This window comes from Oncorhynchus gorbuscha, unplaced genomic scaffold, assembly GCF_021184085.1.
Source record: "Oncorhynchus gorbuscha isolate QuinsamMale2020 ecotype Even-year unplaced genomic scaffold, OgorEven_v1.0 Un_scaffold_2730, whole genome shotgun sequence".
NCBI lineage: Eukaryota > Metazoa > Chordata > Actinopteri > Salmoniformes > Salmonidae > Oncorhynchus > Oncorhynchus gorbuscha.
In genome coordinates, this window is record NW_025747162.1 from 42,501 (window position 1) to 61,122 (window position 18,622).

At 44.8% G+C, this 18,622-nt stretch overlaps 1 protein-coding gene across 1 annotated transcript in view; it reads right to left on the reverse strand.

Moving 5' to 3' along the window:
* The window catches only part of LOC124026397 (CUB and sushi domain-containing protein 3-like), a gene marked incomplete at its 3' end in the record, with an annotated part of 59,635 nt that extends 41,358 nt beyond the window's left edge, over positions 1 to 18,277 (reverse strand). Inside the window, exons 1-8 of the mRNA XM_046339426.1 lie at positions 18,254 to 18,277; positions 17,763 to 17,866; positions 17,061 to 17,173; positions 16,310 to 16,492; positions 15,696 to 15,886; positions 13,329 to 13,464; positions 9,581 to 9,628; positions 7,804 to 7,942 (exon numbers count right to left, since the gene is read on the reverse strand). Coding sequence (XP_046195382.1) covers positions 7,804 to 7,942; positions 9,581 to 9,628; positions 13,329 to 13,464; positions 15,696 to 15,886; positions 16,310 to 16,492; positions 17,061 to 17,173; positions 17,763 to 17,866; positions 18,254 to 18,277 — 938 coding nt within the window. The remainder of the gene's footprint in view (positions 1 to 7,803; positions 7,943 to 9,580; positions 9,629 to 13,328; positions 13,465 to 15,695; positions 15,887 to 16,309; positions 16,493 to 17,060; positions 17,174 to 17,762; positions 17,867 to 18,253) is intronic.
* Between the last annotated feature and the right edge of the window lie 345 nt (positions 18,278 to 18,622).

The window sequence follows — 18,622 nt, forward strand, 5'->3', positions numbered from 1 at the left end:
TCTACAGTATAAAACAGATGACATCAGAGCTCTACATCCCTCCAGTCCTCTACAGTATAAAACAGATGACATCAGAGCTCTACATCCCTCCAGTCCTCTACAGTATAAAACAGATGACATCAGAGCTCTACATCCTCCAGTCCTCTACAGTATAAAACAGATGACATCAGAGCTCTACATCCCTCCAGTCCTCTACAGTATAAAACAGATGACATCAGAGCTCTACATCCCTCCAGTCCTCTACAGTATAAAACAGATGACATCAGAGCTCTACATCCCTCCAGTCCTCTACAGTATAAAACAGATGACATCAGAGCTCTACATCCCTCCAGTCCTCTACAGTATAAAACAGATGACATCAGAGCTCTACATCCCTCCAGTCCTCTACAGTATAAAACAGATGACATCAGAGCTCTACATCCCTCCAGTCCTCTACAGTATAAAACAGATGACATCAGAGCTCTACATCCCTCCAGTCCTCTACTAAAACAGATGACATCAGAGCTCTACATCCCTCCAACAGTATAAAACAGATGACATCAGAGCTCTACATCCCTCCAGTCCTCTACAGTATAAAACAGATGACATCAGAGCTCTACATCCCTCCAGTCCTCTACAGTATAAAACAGATGACATCAGAGCTCTACATCCCTCCAGTCCTCTACAGTATAAAACAGATGACATCAGAGCTCTACATCCCTCCAGTCCTCTACAGTATAAAACAGATGACATCAGAGCTCTACATCCCTCCAGTCCTCTACAGTATAAAACAGATGACATCAGAGCTCTACATCCCTCCAGTCCTCTACAGTATAAAACAGATGACATCAGAGCTCTACATCCCTCCAGTCCTCTACAGTATAAAACAGATGACATCAGAGCTCTACATCCCTCCAGTCCTCTACAGTATAAAACAGATGACATCAGAGCTCTACATCCCTCCAGTCCTCTACAGTATAAAACAGATGACATCAGAGCTCTACATCCCTCCAGTCCTCTACAGTATAAAACAGATGACATCAGAGCTCTACATCCCTCCAGTCCTCTACAGTATAAAACAGATGACATCAGAGCTCTACATCCCTCCAGTCCTCTACAGTATAAAACAGATGACATCAGAGCTCTACATCCCTCCAGTCCTCTACAGTATAAAACAGATGACATCAGAGCTCTACATCCCTCCAGTCCTCTACAGTATAAAACAGATGACATCAGAGCTCTACATCCCTCCAGTCCTCTACAGTATAAAACAGATGACATCAGAGCTCTACATCCCTCCAGTCCTCTACAGTATAAAACAGATGACATCAGAGCTCTACATCCCTCCAGTCCTCTACAGTATAAAACAGATGACATCAGAGCTCTACATCCCTCCAGTCCTCTACAGTATAAAACAGATGACATCAGAGCTCTACATCCCTCCAGTCCTCTACAGTATAAAACAGATGACATCAGAGCTCTACATCCCTCCAGTCCTCTACAGTATAAAACAGATGACATCAGCTAACTCAGAGCTCTACATCCCTCCAGTCCTCTACAGTATAAAACAGATGACATCAGCTAACTCAGAGCTCTACATCCCTCCAGTCCTCTACAGTATAAAACAGATGACATTAGCTAACTCAGAGCTCTACATCCCTCCAGTCCTCTACAGTATAAAACAGATGACATCAGCTAACTCAGAGCTCTACATCCCTCCAGTCCTCTACAGTATAAAACAGATGACATCAGCTAACTCAGAGCTCTACATCCCTCCAGTCCTCTACAGTATAAAACAGATGACATCAGCTAACTCAGAGCTCTACATCAATAACATTTTAAAACAGCCTACTGAGAGAAACACAATGCAGTCTATAGTAATTAACATCTGAAATACAATACAGGATCAAGCCCCATTCAGCCAATCAAAAGTACCCAACAGAAAGTAATGGACAATTTGAAGGAGACACACTTTTGTCTATAACATTCATCTACAAATCTACAAATACGTAGAATGTATGCACACATGACTGTAAGTCGCTTTGGATAAAAGCGTCTGCTAAATGGCATATATTATTATTATTATTATATATTACAAATCTGAAGTACAGTCTAATCTGATTTGGGGATTGAGTTACATACATCTAACTTTTGAAACCATTCCCCCAGTCTAAAGCAAGGAGTATCAACCCCCAGTCTAAAGCAAGGAGTATCAACCCCCAGTCTAAAGCAAGGAGTATCAACCCCCAGTCTAAAGCAAGGAGCATCAACCCCAGTCTAAAGCAAGGAGTATCAACCCCCAGTCTAAAGCAAGGAACATCAACCCCCAGTCTAAAGCAAGGAGTATCAACCCCCAGTCTAAAGCAAGGAGTATCAACCCCCAGTCTAAAGCAAGGAGTATCAACCCCCAGTCTAAAGCAAGGAGTATCAACCCCCAGTCTAAAGCAAGGAGCATCAACCCCCAGTCTAAAGCAAGGAGTATCAACCCCAGTCTAAAGCAAGGAGCATCAACCCCCAGTCTAAAGCAAGGAACATCAACCCCCAGTCTAAAGCAAGGAGTATCAACCCCCAGTCTAAAGCAAGGAGTATCAACCCCAGTCTAAAGCAAGGACATCAACCCCCAGTCTAAAGCAAGGAGCATCAACCCCCAGTCTAAAGCAAGGAGTATCAACCCCCAGTCTAAAGCAAGGAGCATCAACCCCCAGTCTAAAGCAAGGAACATCAACCCCCAGTCTAAAGCAAGGAGTATCAACCCCCAGTCTAAAGCAAGGAACATCAACCCCCAGTCTAAAGCAAGGAGTATCAACCCCCAGTCTAAAGCAAGGAGCATCAACCCCCAGTCTAAAGCAAGGAACATCAACCCCCAGTCTAAAGCAAGGAGTATCAACCCCCAGTCTAAAGCAAGGAGTATCAACCCCCAGAATCTAAAGCAAGGAGTATCAACCCCAGTCTAAAGCAAGGAGTATCAACCCCCAGTCTAAAGCAAGGAACATCAACCCCCAGTCTAAAGCAAGGAGTATCAACCCCCAGTCTAAAGCAAGGAGTATCAACCCCCAGTCTAAAGCAAGGAGCATCAACCCCCAGTCTAAAGCAAGGAGTATCAACCCCCAGTCTAAAGCAAGGAGTATCAACCCCCAGTCTAAAGCAAGGAGTATCAACCCCCAGTCTAAAGCAAGGAGTATCAACCCCCAGTCTAAAGCAAGGAACATCAACCCCCAGTCTAAAGCAAGGAGTATCAACCCCCAGTCTAAAGCAAGGAGTATCAACCCCCAGTCTAAAGCAAGGAGTATCAACCCCAGTCTAAAGCAAGGAGTATCAACCCCAGTCTAAAGCAAGGAGTATCAACCCCCAGTCTAAAGCAAGGAGCATCAACCCCCAGTCTAAAGCAAGGAACATCAACCCCCAGTCTAAAGCAAGGAGCATCAACCCCCAGTCTAAAGCAAGGAGCATCAACCCCCAGTCTAAAGCAAGGAGTATCAACCCCCAGTCTAAAGCAAGGAGTATCAACCCCCAGTCTAAAGCAAGGAGCATCAACCCCCAGTCTAAAGCAAGGAGCATCAACCCCCAGTCTAAAGCAAGGAGCATCAACCCCCAGTCTAAAGCAAGGAACATCAACCCCCAGTCTAAAGCAAGGAGCATCAACCCCAGTCTAAAGCAAGGAACATCAACCCCCAGTCTAAAGCAAGGAGTATCAACCCCAGTCTAAAGCAAGGAGTATCAACCCCCAGTCTAAAGCAAGGAGTATCAACCCCAGTCTAAAGCAAGGAGTATCAACCCCCAGTCTAAAGCAAGGAGTATCAACCCCCAGTCTAAAGCAAGGAGTATCAACCCCCAGTCTAAAGCAAGGAGCATCAACCCCCAGTCTAAAGCAAGGAACATCAACCCCCAGTCTAAAGCAAGGAGTATCAACCCCAGTCTAAAGCAAGGAACATCAACCCCCAGTCTAAAGCAAGGAGTATCAACCCCCAGTCTAAAGCAAGGAACATCAACCCCCAGTCTAAAGCAAGGAGCATCAACCCCCAGTCTAAAGCAAGGAACATCAACCCCCAGTCTATCAACCCCCAGTCTAAAGCAAGGAACATCAACCCCCAGTCTAAAGCAAGGAGTATCAACCCCCAGTCTAAAGCAAGGAACATCAACCCCCAGTCTAAAGCAAGGAGTATCAACCCCAGTCTAAAGCAAGGAGTATCAACCCCCAGTCTAAAGCAAGGAACATCAACCCCCAGTCTAAAGCAAGGAGTATCAACCCCAGTCTAAAGCAAGGAGTATCAACCCCAGTCTAAAGCAAGGAGTATCAACCCCCAGTCTAAAGCAAGGAGTATCAACCCCCAGTCTAAAGCAAGGAGTATCAACCCCCAGTCTAAAGCAAGGACATCAACCCCCAGTCTAAAGCAAGGAGTATCAACCCCCAGTCTAAAGCAAGGAGTATCAACCCCCAGTCTAAAGCAAGGAGCATCAACCCCCAGTCTAAAGCAAGGAGTATCAACCCCCAGTCTAAAGCAAGGAGTATCAACCCCCAGTCTAAAGCAAGGAGCATCAACCCCCAGTCTAAAGCAAGGAGTATCAACCCCAGTCTAAAGCAAGGAACATCAACCCCCAGTCTAAAGCAAGGAGTATCAACCCCCAGTCTAAAGCAAGGAGTATCAACCCCAGTCTAAAGCAAGGAGTATCAACCCCCAGTCTAAAGCAAGGAGTATCAACCCCCAGTCTAAAGCAAGGAGCATCAACCCCCAGTCTAAAGCAAGGAGTATCAACCCCCAGTCTAAAGCAAGGAGTATCAACCCCCAGTCTAAAGCAAGGAACATCAACCCCCAGTCTAAAGCAAGGAGTATCAACCCCAGTCTAAAGCAAGGAGCATCAACCCCCAGTCTAAAGCAAGGAGTATCAACCCCCAGTCTAAAGCAAGGAGCATCAACCCCCAGTCTAAAGCAAGGAGTATCAACCCCCAGTCTAAAGCAAGGAACATCAACCCCCAGTCTAAAGCAAGGAGCATCAACCCCCAGTCTAAAGCAAGGAACATCAACCCCCAGTCTAAAGCAAGGAGTATCAACCCCCAGTCTAAAGCAAGGAACATCAACCCCCAGTCTAAAGCAAGGAGTATCAACCCCCAGTCTAAAGCAAGGAGCATCAACCCCCAGTCTAAAGCAAGGAACATCAACCCCCAGTCTAAAGCAAGGAGTATCAACCCCCAGTCTAAAGCAAGGAGTATCAACCCCAGTCTAAAGCAAGGAGTATCAACCCCCAGTCTAAAGCAAGGAGTATCAACCCCCAGTCTAAAGCAAGGAGTATCAACCCCCAGTCTAAAGCAAGGACATCAACCCCCAGTCTAAAGCAAGGAGTATCAACCCCAGTCTAAAGCAAGGAGTATCAACCCCAGTCTAAAGCAAGGAGCATCAACCCCCAGTCTAAAGCAAGGAGTATCAACCCCCAGTCTAAAGCAAGGACATCAACCCCCAGTCTAAAGCAAGGAGTATCAACCCCAGTCTAAAGCAAGGAGCATCAACCCCAGTCTAAAGCAAGGAGCATCAACCCCCAGTCTAAAGCAAGGAGTATCAACCCCCAGTCTAAAGCAAGGAGCATCAACCCCCAGTCTAAAGCAAGGAGTATCAACCCCCAGTCTAAAGCAAGGAGTATCAACCCCAGTCTAAAGCAAGGAGTATCAACCCCCAGTCTCATCAACCCCCAGTCTAAAGCAAGGAGTATCAACCCCCAGTCTAAAGCAAGGAGTATCAACCCCAGTCTAAAGCAAGGAGTATCAACCCCCAGTCTAAAGCAAGGAGTATCAACCCCCAGTCTAAAGCAAGGAACATCAACCCCCAGTCTAAAGCAAGGAGCATCAACCCCCAGTCTAAAGCAAGGAGTATCAACCCCCAGTCTAAAGCAAGGAGTATCAACCCCAGTCTAAAGCAAGGAGTATCAACCCCCCCAGTCTAAAGCAAGGAACATCAACCCCCAGTCTAAAGCAAGGAACATCAACCCCCAGTCTAAAGCAAGGAGTATCAACCCCAGTCTAAAGCAAGGAGTATCAACCCCCAGTCTAAAGCAAGGAGTATCAACCCCCAGTCTAAAGCAAGGAGTATCAACCCCCAGTCTAAAGCAAGGAGTATCAACCCCCAGTCTAAAGCAAGGAACATCAACCCCCAGTCTAAAGCAAGGAGCATCAACCCCCAGTCTAAAGCAAGGAGTATCAACCCCCAGTCTAAAGCAAGGAGTATCAACCCCCAGTCTAAAGCAAGGAGCATCAACCCCCAGTCTAAAGCAAGGAGCATCAACCCCCAGTCTAAAGCAAGGAACATCAACCCCCAGTCTAAAGCAAGGAGTATCAACCCCCAGTCTAAAGGAGTATCAACCCCCAGTCTAAAGCAAGGAGTATCAACCCCCAGTCTAAAGCAAGGAGTATCAACCCCAGTCTAAAGCAAGGAGCATCAACCCCCAGTCTAAAGCAAGGAGTATCAACCCCCAGTCTAAAGCAAGGAGTATCAACCCCCAGTCTAAAGCAAGGAGTATCAACCCCCAGTCTAAAGCAAGGAGTATCAACCCCCAGTCTAAAGCAAGGAGCATCAACCCCAGTCTAAAGCAAGGAGTATCAACCCCCAGTCTAAAGCAAGGAGTATCAACCCCAGTCTAAAGCAAGGAGCATCAACCCCCAGTCTAAAGCAAGGAGTATCAACCCCCAGTCTAAAGCAAGGAGTATCAACCCCCAGTCTAAAGCAAGGACATCAACCCCCAGTCTAAAGCAAGGAGCATCAACCCCAGTCTAAAGCAAGGAGCATCAACCCCCAGTCTAAAGCAAGGAGCATCAACCCCCAGTCTAAAGCAAGGAGCATCAACCCCAGTCTAAAGCAAGGAGCATCAACCCCCAGTCTAAAGCAAGGAGCATCAACCCCCAGTCTAAAGCAAGGAGCATCAACCCCCAGTCTAAAGCAAGGAGTATCAACCCCCAACCCCAGTCTAAAGCAAGGAGTATCAACCCCCAGTCTAAAGCAAGGAGTATCAACCCCCAGTCTAAAGCAAGGAGTATCAACCCCCAGTCTAAAGCAAGGAGTATCAACCCCCAGTCTAAAGCAAGGAGTATCAACCCCCAGTCTAAAGCAAGGAACATCAACCCCCAGTCTAAAGCAAGGAGTATCAACCCCCAGTCTAAAGCAAGGAGTATCAACCCCCAGTCTAAAGCAAGGAGTATCAACCCCCAGTCTAAAGCAAGGAACATCAACCCCCAGTCTAAAGCAAGGAACATCAACCCCAGTCTATCAACCCCCAGTCTAAAGCAAGGAGCATCAACCCCCAGTCTAAAGCAAGGAGTATCAACCCCCAGTCTAAAGCAAGGAGTATCAACCCCCAGTCTAAAGCAAGGAGTATCAACCCCCAGTCTAAAGCAAGGAACATCAACCCCAGTCTATCAACCCCCAGTCTAAAGCAAGGAGTATCAACCCCCAGTCTAAAGCAAGGAGTATCAACCCCAGTCTAAAGCAAGGAGTATCAACCCCCAGTCTAAAGCAAGGAGCATCAACCCCCAGTCTAAAGCAAGGAGTAACAATCCCCCAGTCTAAAGCAAGGAGTATCAACCCCCAGTCTAAAGCAAGGAGCATCAACCCCCAGTCTAAAGCAAGGAGTATCAACCCCCAGTCTAAAGCAAGGAGTATCAACCCCAGTCTAAAGCAAGGAGCATCAACCCCCAGTCTAAAGCAAGGAACATCAACCCCCAGTCTAAAGCAAGGAGCATCAACCTTTGGGAGAGAAAGAAAAAGTTATATATTTTAGCCTCTGACTTTTTGGAGAGTCATTCCCTATCTGGGCTTCTGGCTGCTGTGCTGTCATACAGACCTGTCAAAACTGATCTTGACAGAGCGTCCGGGCGTCGCCTCGATGACCCACTCACAGCTGAGGGAGTCCTTATAGTATCCAGGCCACCCTGGGGACAGGATCACTCCAGACGGAGCAGAGTAGTGGCCTCCACATGGGGCTATACAGGGTCAGGGAGGGAGGGAGGGAGGGAAGGAAGGGAGAGAGGGGGGGGGGGGAGAGGGAGGGAGGAGTGAGTGAGTGAGGTGAGGGAGGGAGGGAGGGAGGGAGGGAGGGGGAGGGAGGGAGGGAGGGAGGGAGGGAGGGAGGGAGGGAGGGGAGGGAGGGAGGGAGGGAGGGAGGGAGGGAGGGAGAGAATATGATATAGCATCTACAACATGGGTCAGGGGATGCATTCCAAACGGAATTCTACCCCCTAAATAGGGCACTACTTTTGACCAGGGCCCCATGTAGGGAATAGTGTAACATTTGGGACCGACCCAGGGAGAGAGAGAGGCAGGTATCTGCTGTACTGTTAGAGCTGCTCACCTCCCTGCAACCTTAAGGACATGACCAAGACACAGAGAGATGTTTCTACTGTAGATACATCTCTCTGACTCTACACCAGGTTCCTCTACTACAGTAGATACATCTCTCTGACTCTACACCAGGCTCCTCTACTACAGTAGATACATCTCTCTGACTCTACACCAGGTTCCTCTACTACATTAGATACATCTCTCTGACTCTACACCAGGTTCTACAGTAGATACATCTCTCTGACTCTACACCAGGCTCCTCTACTACAGTAGATACATCTCTCTGACTCTACACCAGGTTCTACAGTAGATACATCTCTCTGACTCTACACCAGGTTCTACAGTAGATACATCTCTCTGACTCTACACCAGGTTCTACAGTAGATACATCTCTCTGACTCTACACCAGGTTCTACAGTAGATACATCTCTAACAGTAGAGACATCTCTCTGACTCTACCCAGTGGTTTACAGTAAAAACACTTCTCTTGACTTGACACCAGGGTAAAACCTCTAGAAAGTATGGAGATACATCTCCCTGATATTTCTACAACAGGCCCCTTTTCTGTCCTCAAATTGACTTTGACAACTAAAGATACATCTATTACTGCTGACTCTGACTTGAACCAGGTTCCTCTACGACAGTAGATATATCTCTCTGACTCTGACAGGTCCCAGAGATACATCTCTCTGACCTACATAGTTGACAGTAGATACATCTGCTCTGACTCTACACCAGGTTCTACAGTAGATACATCATCTCTGACTCTACACCAGGGTCCTCTTCTGGTCTATAGACTGACATCTCTCTGACTCTACACCAGGTAGTCCTCTACCTTCTCATTTAGGTCATGTTCTGGTGCGGTTTAACTGAAGTATATCACTGTCCCCATCCATCTCTCTGACCTCTACACCAGTCATGTTCTACAGTTTAGATACATATCTCTGACTCTACACCAGGTTCTACAGTAGATACATCTCTCTGACTCTACACCAGGTTCTACAGTAGATACATCTCTCTGACTCTACACCAGGTTCTCTCATTTAGGTCATGTTCTGGTCATGACTTTAACCAGGTTATATCAGTCCACTCTAACAGTATAGCAAATCACTGCCTCTCTACCTCTCATGGATTTAGGATGTTCTGGTGCGGTTTAACAAGTATATCACTGTCCACATCCAATGGAAATGTGTCGTTGTTACCTTCTCATTTAGGTCATGTTCTGGTGGGTTTAACTGAAGTGTATCACTATCCCCATCCAATGGAAATGTGTTTGTTACCTTCACATTTAGGGATGGGTCCGCTCCACATGACCTTGCCCCCTCCAGCTGGCAGATGATAGTGTCAGTGCCCTGGGTCTTGATGAAACCCTCCTCACAAACCACAGAGACCGAGCTACCCAGCTGGAAACTGTCCCCAGAACCGTCTGGCGTTCAGAGGGACGCCCGGGTCCGGACACTGGCCAAATTGGTTAAACATCTATTACTGCGTTGAAGAGGGGAGTTCAAGACCCTTGAACTAAAAGGATTGTCCGAGAGAGAGAGAGAGAGAGTTATTATTAGAGAGAGACAGCCCTGCTTTCAGACACTGACAGAGTCCCAGGAGGAGGAGAATAATATATAGTTGATGAGAAAGAAAAACATTTCAAAAAGGAGGACACAGAAAGAATCCTCACATAATTTCCATGAAAAGAAATAACTCTCCCACTGTCTACAGTAGGTCTCAAATCATCCTCTCTAAGGGACTGCCTTTACATTTAGATCTCAGAACCACAATACCTCCTCTAAGGGACTGCACTGTCTACAGTAGATCTCAGAACCACAATACCTCCTCTAAGGGACTGCACTGTCTACAGTAATCTCAGAACCACAATACCTCCTCTAAGGGACTGCACTGCCTACAGTTCTCAGAACCACAATACCTGTTCTGGACTGCACTGTCTACAGTAATCTCAGAACCACAATCCTCCTCCAATGGAACTGTCTACAGTTGTCTCAGAACCACAATTCTCCTTTAGGGACTGCACTGTCTACAGTAGATCTCAGAACCACAATACCTCCTCTAAGGGACTGCACTGTCTACAGTAGGTCTCAGAACCACAATACCTCCTCTGGGACTGCACTGTGAGTGTCTCAGAACCACTACCTCCTCTACAGGGACTGCACTGTCTACAGTAGATCTCAGAACCACAATGTCCTCTAAGGGACTGCACTGTCTCAGAGGATCTCAGAACCACAATACCTCCTCTCTAAGGGACTGCACTGTCTACAGTAGGTCTCAGAACCACAATACCTCCTCTAAGGGACTGCACTGTCTACAGTAGGTCTCAGAACCACAATACCTCCTCTAAGGGACTGCACTGTCTACAGTAGATCTCAGAACCACAATACCTCCTCTAAGGGACTGCACTGTCTACAGTAGATCTCAGAACCACAATACCTCCTCTAAGGGACTGCACTGTCTACAGTAGTCTCAGAACCACAATGCCTCCTCTAAGGGACTGCACTGTCTACAGTAGATCTCAGAACCACAATACCTCCTCTAAGGGACTGCACTGTCTACAGTAGATCTCAGAACCACAATACCTCCTCTAAGGGACTGCACTGTCTACAGTAGGTCTCAGAACCACAATACCTCCTCTAAGGGACTACTGTCTACAGTAGGTCTCAGAACCACAATACCTTTCTAAGGGACTGCACTGTCTACAGTAAATCTCAGAACCACAATACCTCCTCTAAGGGACTGCACTTTCTACAGTAGGTCTCAGAACCACACAAGCTCCTCTAAGGGACTGCACTGTCTACAGTAGGTCTCAGAACCACAATACCTCCTCTAAGGGACTGCACTGTCTACAGTAGGTCTCAGAACCACAATACCTTCTCTAAGGGACTGCACTGTCTACAGTAGGTCTCAGAACCACAATACCTCCTCTAAGGGACTGCACTGTCTACAGTAGATCTCAGAACCACAATACCTTCTCTAAGGGACTGCACTGTCTACAGTAGATCTCAGAACCACAATACCTTCTCTAAGGGACTGCACTGTCTACAGTAGGTCTCAGAACCACAATACCTTCTCTAAGGGACTGCACTGTCTACAGTAGGTCTCAGAACCACAATACCTCCTCTAAGGGACTGCACTGTCTACAGTAGGTCTCAGAACCACAATACCTCCTCTAAGGGACTGCACTGTCTACAGTAGATCTCAGAACCACAATGCCTCCTCTAAGGGACTGCACTGTCTACAGTAGATCTCAGAACCACAATACCTCCTCTAAGGGACTGCACTGTCTACAGTAGATCTCAGAACCACAATACCTCCTCTAAGGGACTGCACTGTCTACAGTAGATCTCAGAACCACAATGCCTCCTCTAAGGGACTGCACTGCCTACAGTAGGTCTCAGAACCACAATACCTCCTCTAAGGGACTGCACTGTCTACAGTAGATCTCAGAACCACAATACCTTCTCTAAGGGACTGCACTGCCTACAGTAGGTCTCAGAACCACAATACCTCCTCTAAGGGACTGCACTGCCTACAGTAGGTCTCAGAACCACAATACCTCCTCTAAGGGACTGCACTGCCTACAGTAGGTCTCAGAACCACAATACCTCCTCTAAGGGACTGCACTGTCTACAGTAGATCTCAGAACCACAATACCTCCTCTAAGGGACTGCACTGCCTACAGTAGGTCTCAGAACCACAATACCTCCTCTAAGGGACTGCACTGCCTTGACAGAGGAGAACAGACACTAAGGTGTCATTGTATTCAACCATATAACAGCCTGGGATCTTCATTCCCATTGAAACTGAGGGCCGTTAGTGAGCCGCCTCAATTTCATCCGCTTGTACAGTAGAATCGTAACACACATGATGTAGTTGTCGTTACACATAATGTGGTTGTTGTTACACACGCGCAGCAAATGACAATACTGTACAAATGGCCGTCAGTGACGTCTCAACAACATCAGACGTGTGACACATCTGTTAAACAGTTGCCTGGCAACAGAGTGTGTGGGTTTCATTGACGGGTTTGTTTTACGATATAACGTTGATACAACACTAATCCAACATCTATCTGCCCTGTGAGTTTTACTGATTAATGTAGTTGATATGGAAGCTACAATGTTAGATAAAGTCACACATTATATACAATGAAACACAAGACTGTACATTTGTTTGAAAAATAATCGTATATATATATATTCTTTTAAATACATACAGGGTCAGTCATAGTAGTATGATAGGTGTTGTTTTACAGGGTCAGTCATAGTAGTATGATAGGTGTTGTTTTACAGGGTCAGTCATAGTAGTATGATAGGTGTTGTTTTACAGGGTCAGTCATAGTAGTATGATAGGTGTTGTTTTACAGGGTCAGTCATAGTAGTATGATAGGTGTTGTTTTACAGGATCAGTCATAGTAGTATGATAGGTGTTGTTTTACAGGGTCAGTCATAGTAGTATGATAGGTGTTGTTTTACAGGGTCAGTCATAGTAGTATGATAGGTGTTGTTTTACAGGGTCAGTCATAGTAGTATGATAGGTGTTGTTTTACAGGGTCAGTCATAGTACCATTGTTTTGAAATATCTGTATTTGTAATGTTTACTGTTAATTTTATAATAATATTATCTACCTCACTTGCTTTGGCAATGTTAACACATGTTTCCCATGCCAATAAAGCCCATTGAATTGAATTGAATTGAATTGGTGCACCAACAGCAAATTAGGGATAAGTGTCTTGCTCGAGGGCACATCGACAGATTTTTCACCTTGTCACCTCAAATATTCCGAACCAGCATCCTGACCTGACGGTAAGAGACGCATGACACATCTAACGTTACAGCCTTTGTAACAGTGTGACACTGAATTAACGCTAATTCAACATATTTTTTACCAGTGGGGTTTTTACAATGACTCACAAGACCGTACACTTGGTCCTCAACGGCTTCTCTCTCCCTACAACAAAGAAAATAAAACAAGGTGAGTCGTAAGGACATGGTGTGGGAATAGTAGAGCAGGGTACTGACTACTGTAGGTGATGTTGAATCCTCTTCCGGACATGGAGTGGTCAGCCTGGAACTCCAGCTGCAGTATGTTACTGTTGGAGGTGAAGTGAGACGGCACCTCGGCCCCCGAGTATCTCCCCAGGATGGACGAGCCCGTCTGGTACGACCACATCGTGTTGAAACGTTATTTAAAGAGGGGGGGGGAGCATTTAAACAACACAACACTATTCAAATAAACTATACACTTAAACAACACAACACTATTCAAAAAATAAATTATACACTTAAACAACACAACACTATTCAAATAAACTATACACTTAAACAACACAACACTATTCAAAAAATAAATTATACACTTAAACAACACAACACTATTCAAAGCAACTATACACTTAAACAACACAACACAATTCAAAAAATAAATTATACACTTAAACAACACAACACTATTCAAAGCAACTATACACTTAAACAACACAACACTATTCAAAAAATAAATTATACACTTAAACAACACAACACTATTCAAAGCAACTATACACTTAAACAACACAACACTATTCAAATAAACTATACACTTAAACAACACAACACTATTCAAAGAAACTATACACTTAAACAACACAACACTATTCAAAGAAAATATACACTTAAACAACACAACACTATTCAAAAAATAAATTATACACTTAAACAACACAACACTATTCAAAGAAACTATACACTTAAACAACACAAACTTTTTGGTAAAATTAGAAAATGTAAGAACTAAGAACAAACCAAGAGGCAATAAGAGACGCATTTACCACAAACCAAGAGGAATTAAGAGATGAACTAAAATAAACCTAGTCCCAGAAAGGATGTATGAAACCACTAACATAAAGCTAGGAAGGTTTCAGGCTAAGCTAAAACGGTGGGTTTTTAAGAGTGATTTAAAAACCTCCATGATGCCCTTCCCCTTTTACTAGCTACTCAATCAATTATCAATCAATACATTACCTGGTCTCAATCAATCCATTACCTGGTCTCAATCAATCCATTACCTGGTCTCAATCAATCCATTACCTGGTCTCAATCAATACATTACCTGGTCTCAATCAATACATTACCTGGTCTCAATCAATCCATTACCTAGTCTCAATCAATACATTACCTGGTCTCAATCAATACATTACCTGGTCTCAATCAATCCATTACCTAGTCTCAAACAATCCATTACCTGGTCTCAATCAATCCATTACCTGGTCTCAATCAATACATTACCTAGTCTCAATCAATCCATTACCTGGTCTCAATCAATACATTACCTGGTCTCAATCAATCCATTACCTGGTCTCAATCAATACATTACCTGGTCTCAATCAATACATTACCTGGTCTCAATCAATCCATTACCTAGTCTCAATCAATACATTACCTGGTCTCAATCAATACATTACCTGGTCTCAATCAATCCATTACCTAGTCTCAAACAATCCATTACCTGGTCTCAATCAATCCATTACCTGGTCTCAATCAATACATTACCTAGTCTCAATCAATCCATTACCTGGTCTCAATCAATCCATTACCTGGTCTCAATCAATCCATTACCTGGTCTCAATCAATCCATTACCTGGTCTCAATCAATACATTACCTGATCTCAATCAATCTATTACCTAGTCTCAATCAATCCATTACCTAGTCTCAATCAATACATTACCTGGTCTCAAACAATCCATTACCTGGTCTCAATCAATACATTACCTGGTCTCAATCAATACATTACCTGGTTTCAATCAATCCATTACCTGGTCTCAATCAATACATTACCTGGTCTCAATCAATACATTACCTGGTCTCAATCAATACATTACCTGGTCTCAATCAATCCATTACGTAGTCTCAATCAATCCATTACCTAGTCTCAATCAATCCATTACCTGGTCTCAATCAATCCATTACCTAGTCTCAAACAATCCATTACCTGGTCTCAATCAATCCATTACCTGGTCTCAATCAATCCATTACCTAGTCTCAATCAATCCATTACCTGGTCTCAATCAATCCATTACCTAGTCTCAAACAATCCATTACCTGGTCTCAATCAATACATTACCTGATCTCAATCAATCCATTACCTAGTCTCAATCAATCCATTACGTAGTCTCAATCAATCCATTACCTAGTCTCAATCAATCCATTACGTAGTCTCAATCAATCCATTACCTGGTCTCAATCAATACATTACCTGGTCTCAATCAATCCATTACCTAGTCTCAAACAATCCATTACCTAGTCTCAATCAATCCATTACCTGGTCTCAATCAATCCATTACCTGGTCTCAATCAATCCATTACCTGGTCTCAATCAATCCATTACCTGGTCTCAATCAATCCATTACCTGGTCTCCGTCCTTCACGGTGAGGAAGTCGTATGGAGGCTCCAGGTCAAAGTCGTTGAAGGCCAGGTGGATCCGGCTGCCTGGTTCAGAGATGATGATCCACACACAGTTCATGTTGTTCCCATAGCCCTCTGGGTAGTCAGGGGACAGCACAGTGCCCACGGCCGCCGTGAAGTTGGAGAAACATGGGACTGTGGGAGTAGGAAGAAGGGAGTGGCTTAGGTGTAGAAATGTTTATGTTCGTATATTCATATGTTCATTAAGGTATTCCACCGAGGCAGCATGGGAGGGTTTTCCTATAGATATACATACTCTGTTACCTATTGGATGTAATATAATAATAATAATAATATATGCCATTTAGCAGACGCTTTTATCCAAAGCGACTTACAGTCATGTGTGCATACATTCTACGTATGGGTGGTCCCGGGATCGAACCCACTACCCTGGCGTTACAAGCGCCATGCTCTACCAACTGAGCTACAGAAGGAGTGGAATAATGTATTTCCTTACTTATTTTACTGGTAACATATTCCACAGAATGACTGTGTTTTTTAACGTGTAATTTCAAACAATGAACATACTCTCCGTACTCTGCAAGTCCAGATACTCACATATGCAAATGGGGATGTTAGCAGACCATTGGTTGTTGTTCTGACAGGTGATCATCCTCTCTCCAATCAGCTCGAAGCCAAACTGGCACTCGAACCGCAGCACGTTCCCGTTCAGAAACCCACTGCCCTCCTGGAAGCCATACAGAGGTGTGCCTGGGTCCCCACAACTCTCCTTATCAATCTCTGTCAGAGAAAGAGACAGGGATTAGTCAAATGTTAGTCTTTTATCTGTTTGATACTGATAGTATCTGTCTCAAAGGGTCTCTGGTCCTGGGCCAGGTCTGGGATGGAGGTAGTCTGGTCCTGGGCCAGGTCTGGGATGGAGAAGGTCTGGTGCTGGGCCAGGTCTGGAATGGAGGTGGTCTGGTGCAGGGGCTATGGTCAAGAGGCTAGGTGCTGGGGGCTGGGGATGGGGCTTGAGGCTAGGTGCTGGGGCTGGGGATGGGGCTTGAGGCTAGGTGCTGGGGGCTGGGGATGGGGGCTGGGGATGGGGCTTGAGGCTAGGTGCTGGGGGCTGGGGATGGGGCTTGAGGCTAGGTGCTGGGTGCTGGGGGCTGGGGATGGTGCTGGGGCTAGGTACTGGGGATAGGGGCTGGGGATAGGTGCTGGGGATAGGGGCTGGGTGCTAGGTCTGGGACAGGCATGGGCTAAGGTCGGTTGATTGTGTCTGTATCTCAACATGTTATCGTTATCAGCACAGAGGAGGACTGTATACTGTGTCTAGGGTTAAAGAGGTTGACAGTGTCTGTACCTTTATAGTTGATCTTGAAGCCGATAGATCCCACGCTCTCATCAGACTGAAGGTGCAGCCACATTTGATGGGACATGCTGACAATGAGGTCAGGCACGAAGCTACCTGTCAGGCTGCAGATAAGAGCACAATTACAACCAATGGCCCGTCACAATACTGCCCTTCAGCCAAACAGATCGGTTGTAATCGTAAATAACAATCTGTTCTTAATTGACTGTTAAATACAAAAACAGAAATAAGAGACAGGGTTATCGTAAAAGAGACAGGGTTATCGTAAAAGAGACAGGGTTATCGTAAAAGAGACAGGGTTATCGTAAAAGAGACAGGGTTATCGTAAAAGAGACAGGGTTATCGTAAAAGAGACAGGGTTATCGTATCGTAAAAGAGACAGACAGGGTTATCGTAAAAAGAGACAGGGTTATCGTAAAAGAGACAGGGTTATCGTAAAAGAGACAGGGTTATCGTAAAAAGCTATTTATTTACCTTTGTTATACAACCAGGCATGTAAGAGAAACTTGTCGATAAGTCATTATTGTAAACAACAAACATGTTTATTAGTTAGAGTTAAATAAAAAAAATATAACAACGTGGAATGTAAGTGGACTTAATTGAATCATCGAACAGCAGACATGTTAATTTAGGTGTAATCTCACAGCTAGATGTGGTTGTGGGATCTGAGGATAATTCACGTATAATACCTACACTTGTATTATAGTTCTTGAGTCTCCAACTTGCCCTCCGTCTCCGATGGTTAACGAGTCATAGCCGATCTCCATGTCAAACTCCTCAAAGTTGACCTGGATAACCTGTTGGAAGTAAACCCATTTTACAACACATTCTGCCAACGTATCTTCCACTGCATTTATATTATATACACATTATTATTCCTTGGACAACAAAATCACGAACACATCGCTTTTATTTCACTGTTTCGGACAGCAGAAATAAACAATGTGTTCATTTGATTGGCTGAACAATAGGACGTGGTATCTGGTAAAACGACAGCTAATCCACCGCTGACAGAAAGCTTGGGAGGAGATAACAGAAACACAATCCCACCCAGCTACTGCAATGTATGCACTGCTATTACATCATCAAGCCGCAGTATGTGACCGGAGAATCGTTCCACATTTACCTCATATCACATTCATGAAACAGACGTACGAGCAGCTGCTGATTCGCATCAAACACACCTTTGGGAGAGTGTTCGGAATCATATTCATTCAAGTCATTTTCTGATGTTTACTAAATATCCGCCCACGCAGCTTTTCGGTTCACAATGAGTGAAAGACAATTCGATGAAACAACAAAGAAACCAAATGAATCCTAACAAGTCCTGTCAAACGGATGCATTTCGTCAAGTAGAGTGTGTGTTTCTCTCAACAAAAGCAAGGCCCTGAATTGTTCGCAACAGAAGCGATGCAAATGGTCTTCAGGAAGGACTTTATAAATTGCTAAATGGCATGGATTTGATAATCCCCCTCAGAACACAAATCAAATACTGAGAAGCAATTATGCAAAGATGCAACTTATTGACTGAAATAATTAATTGCCTCTCTGTC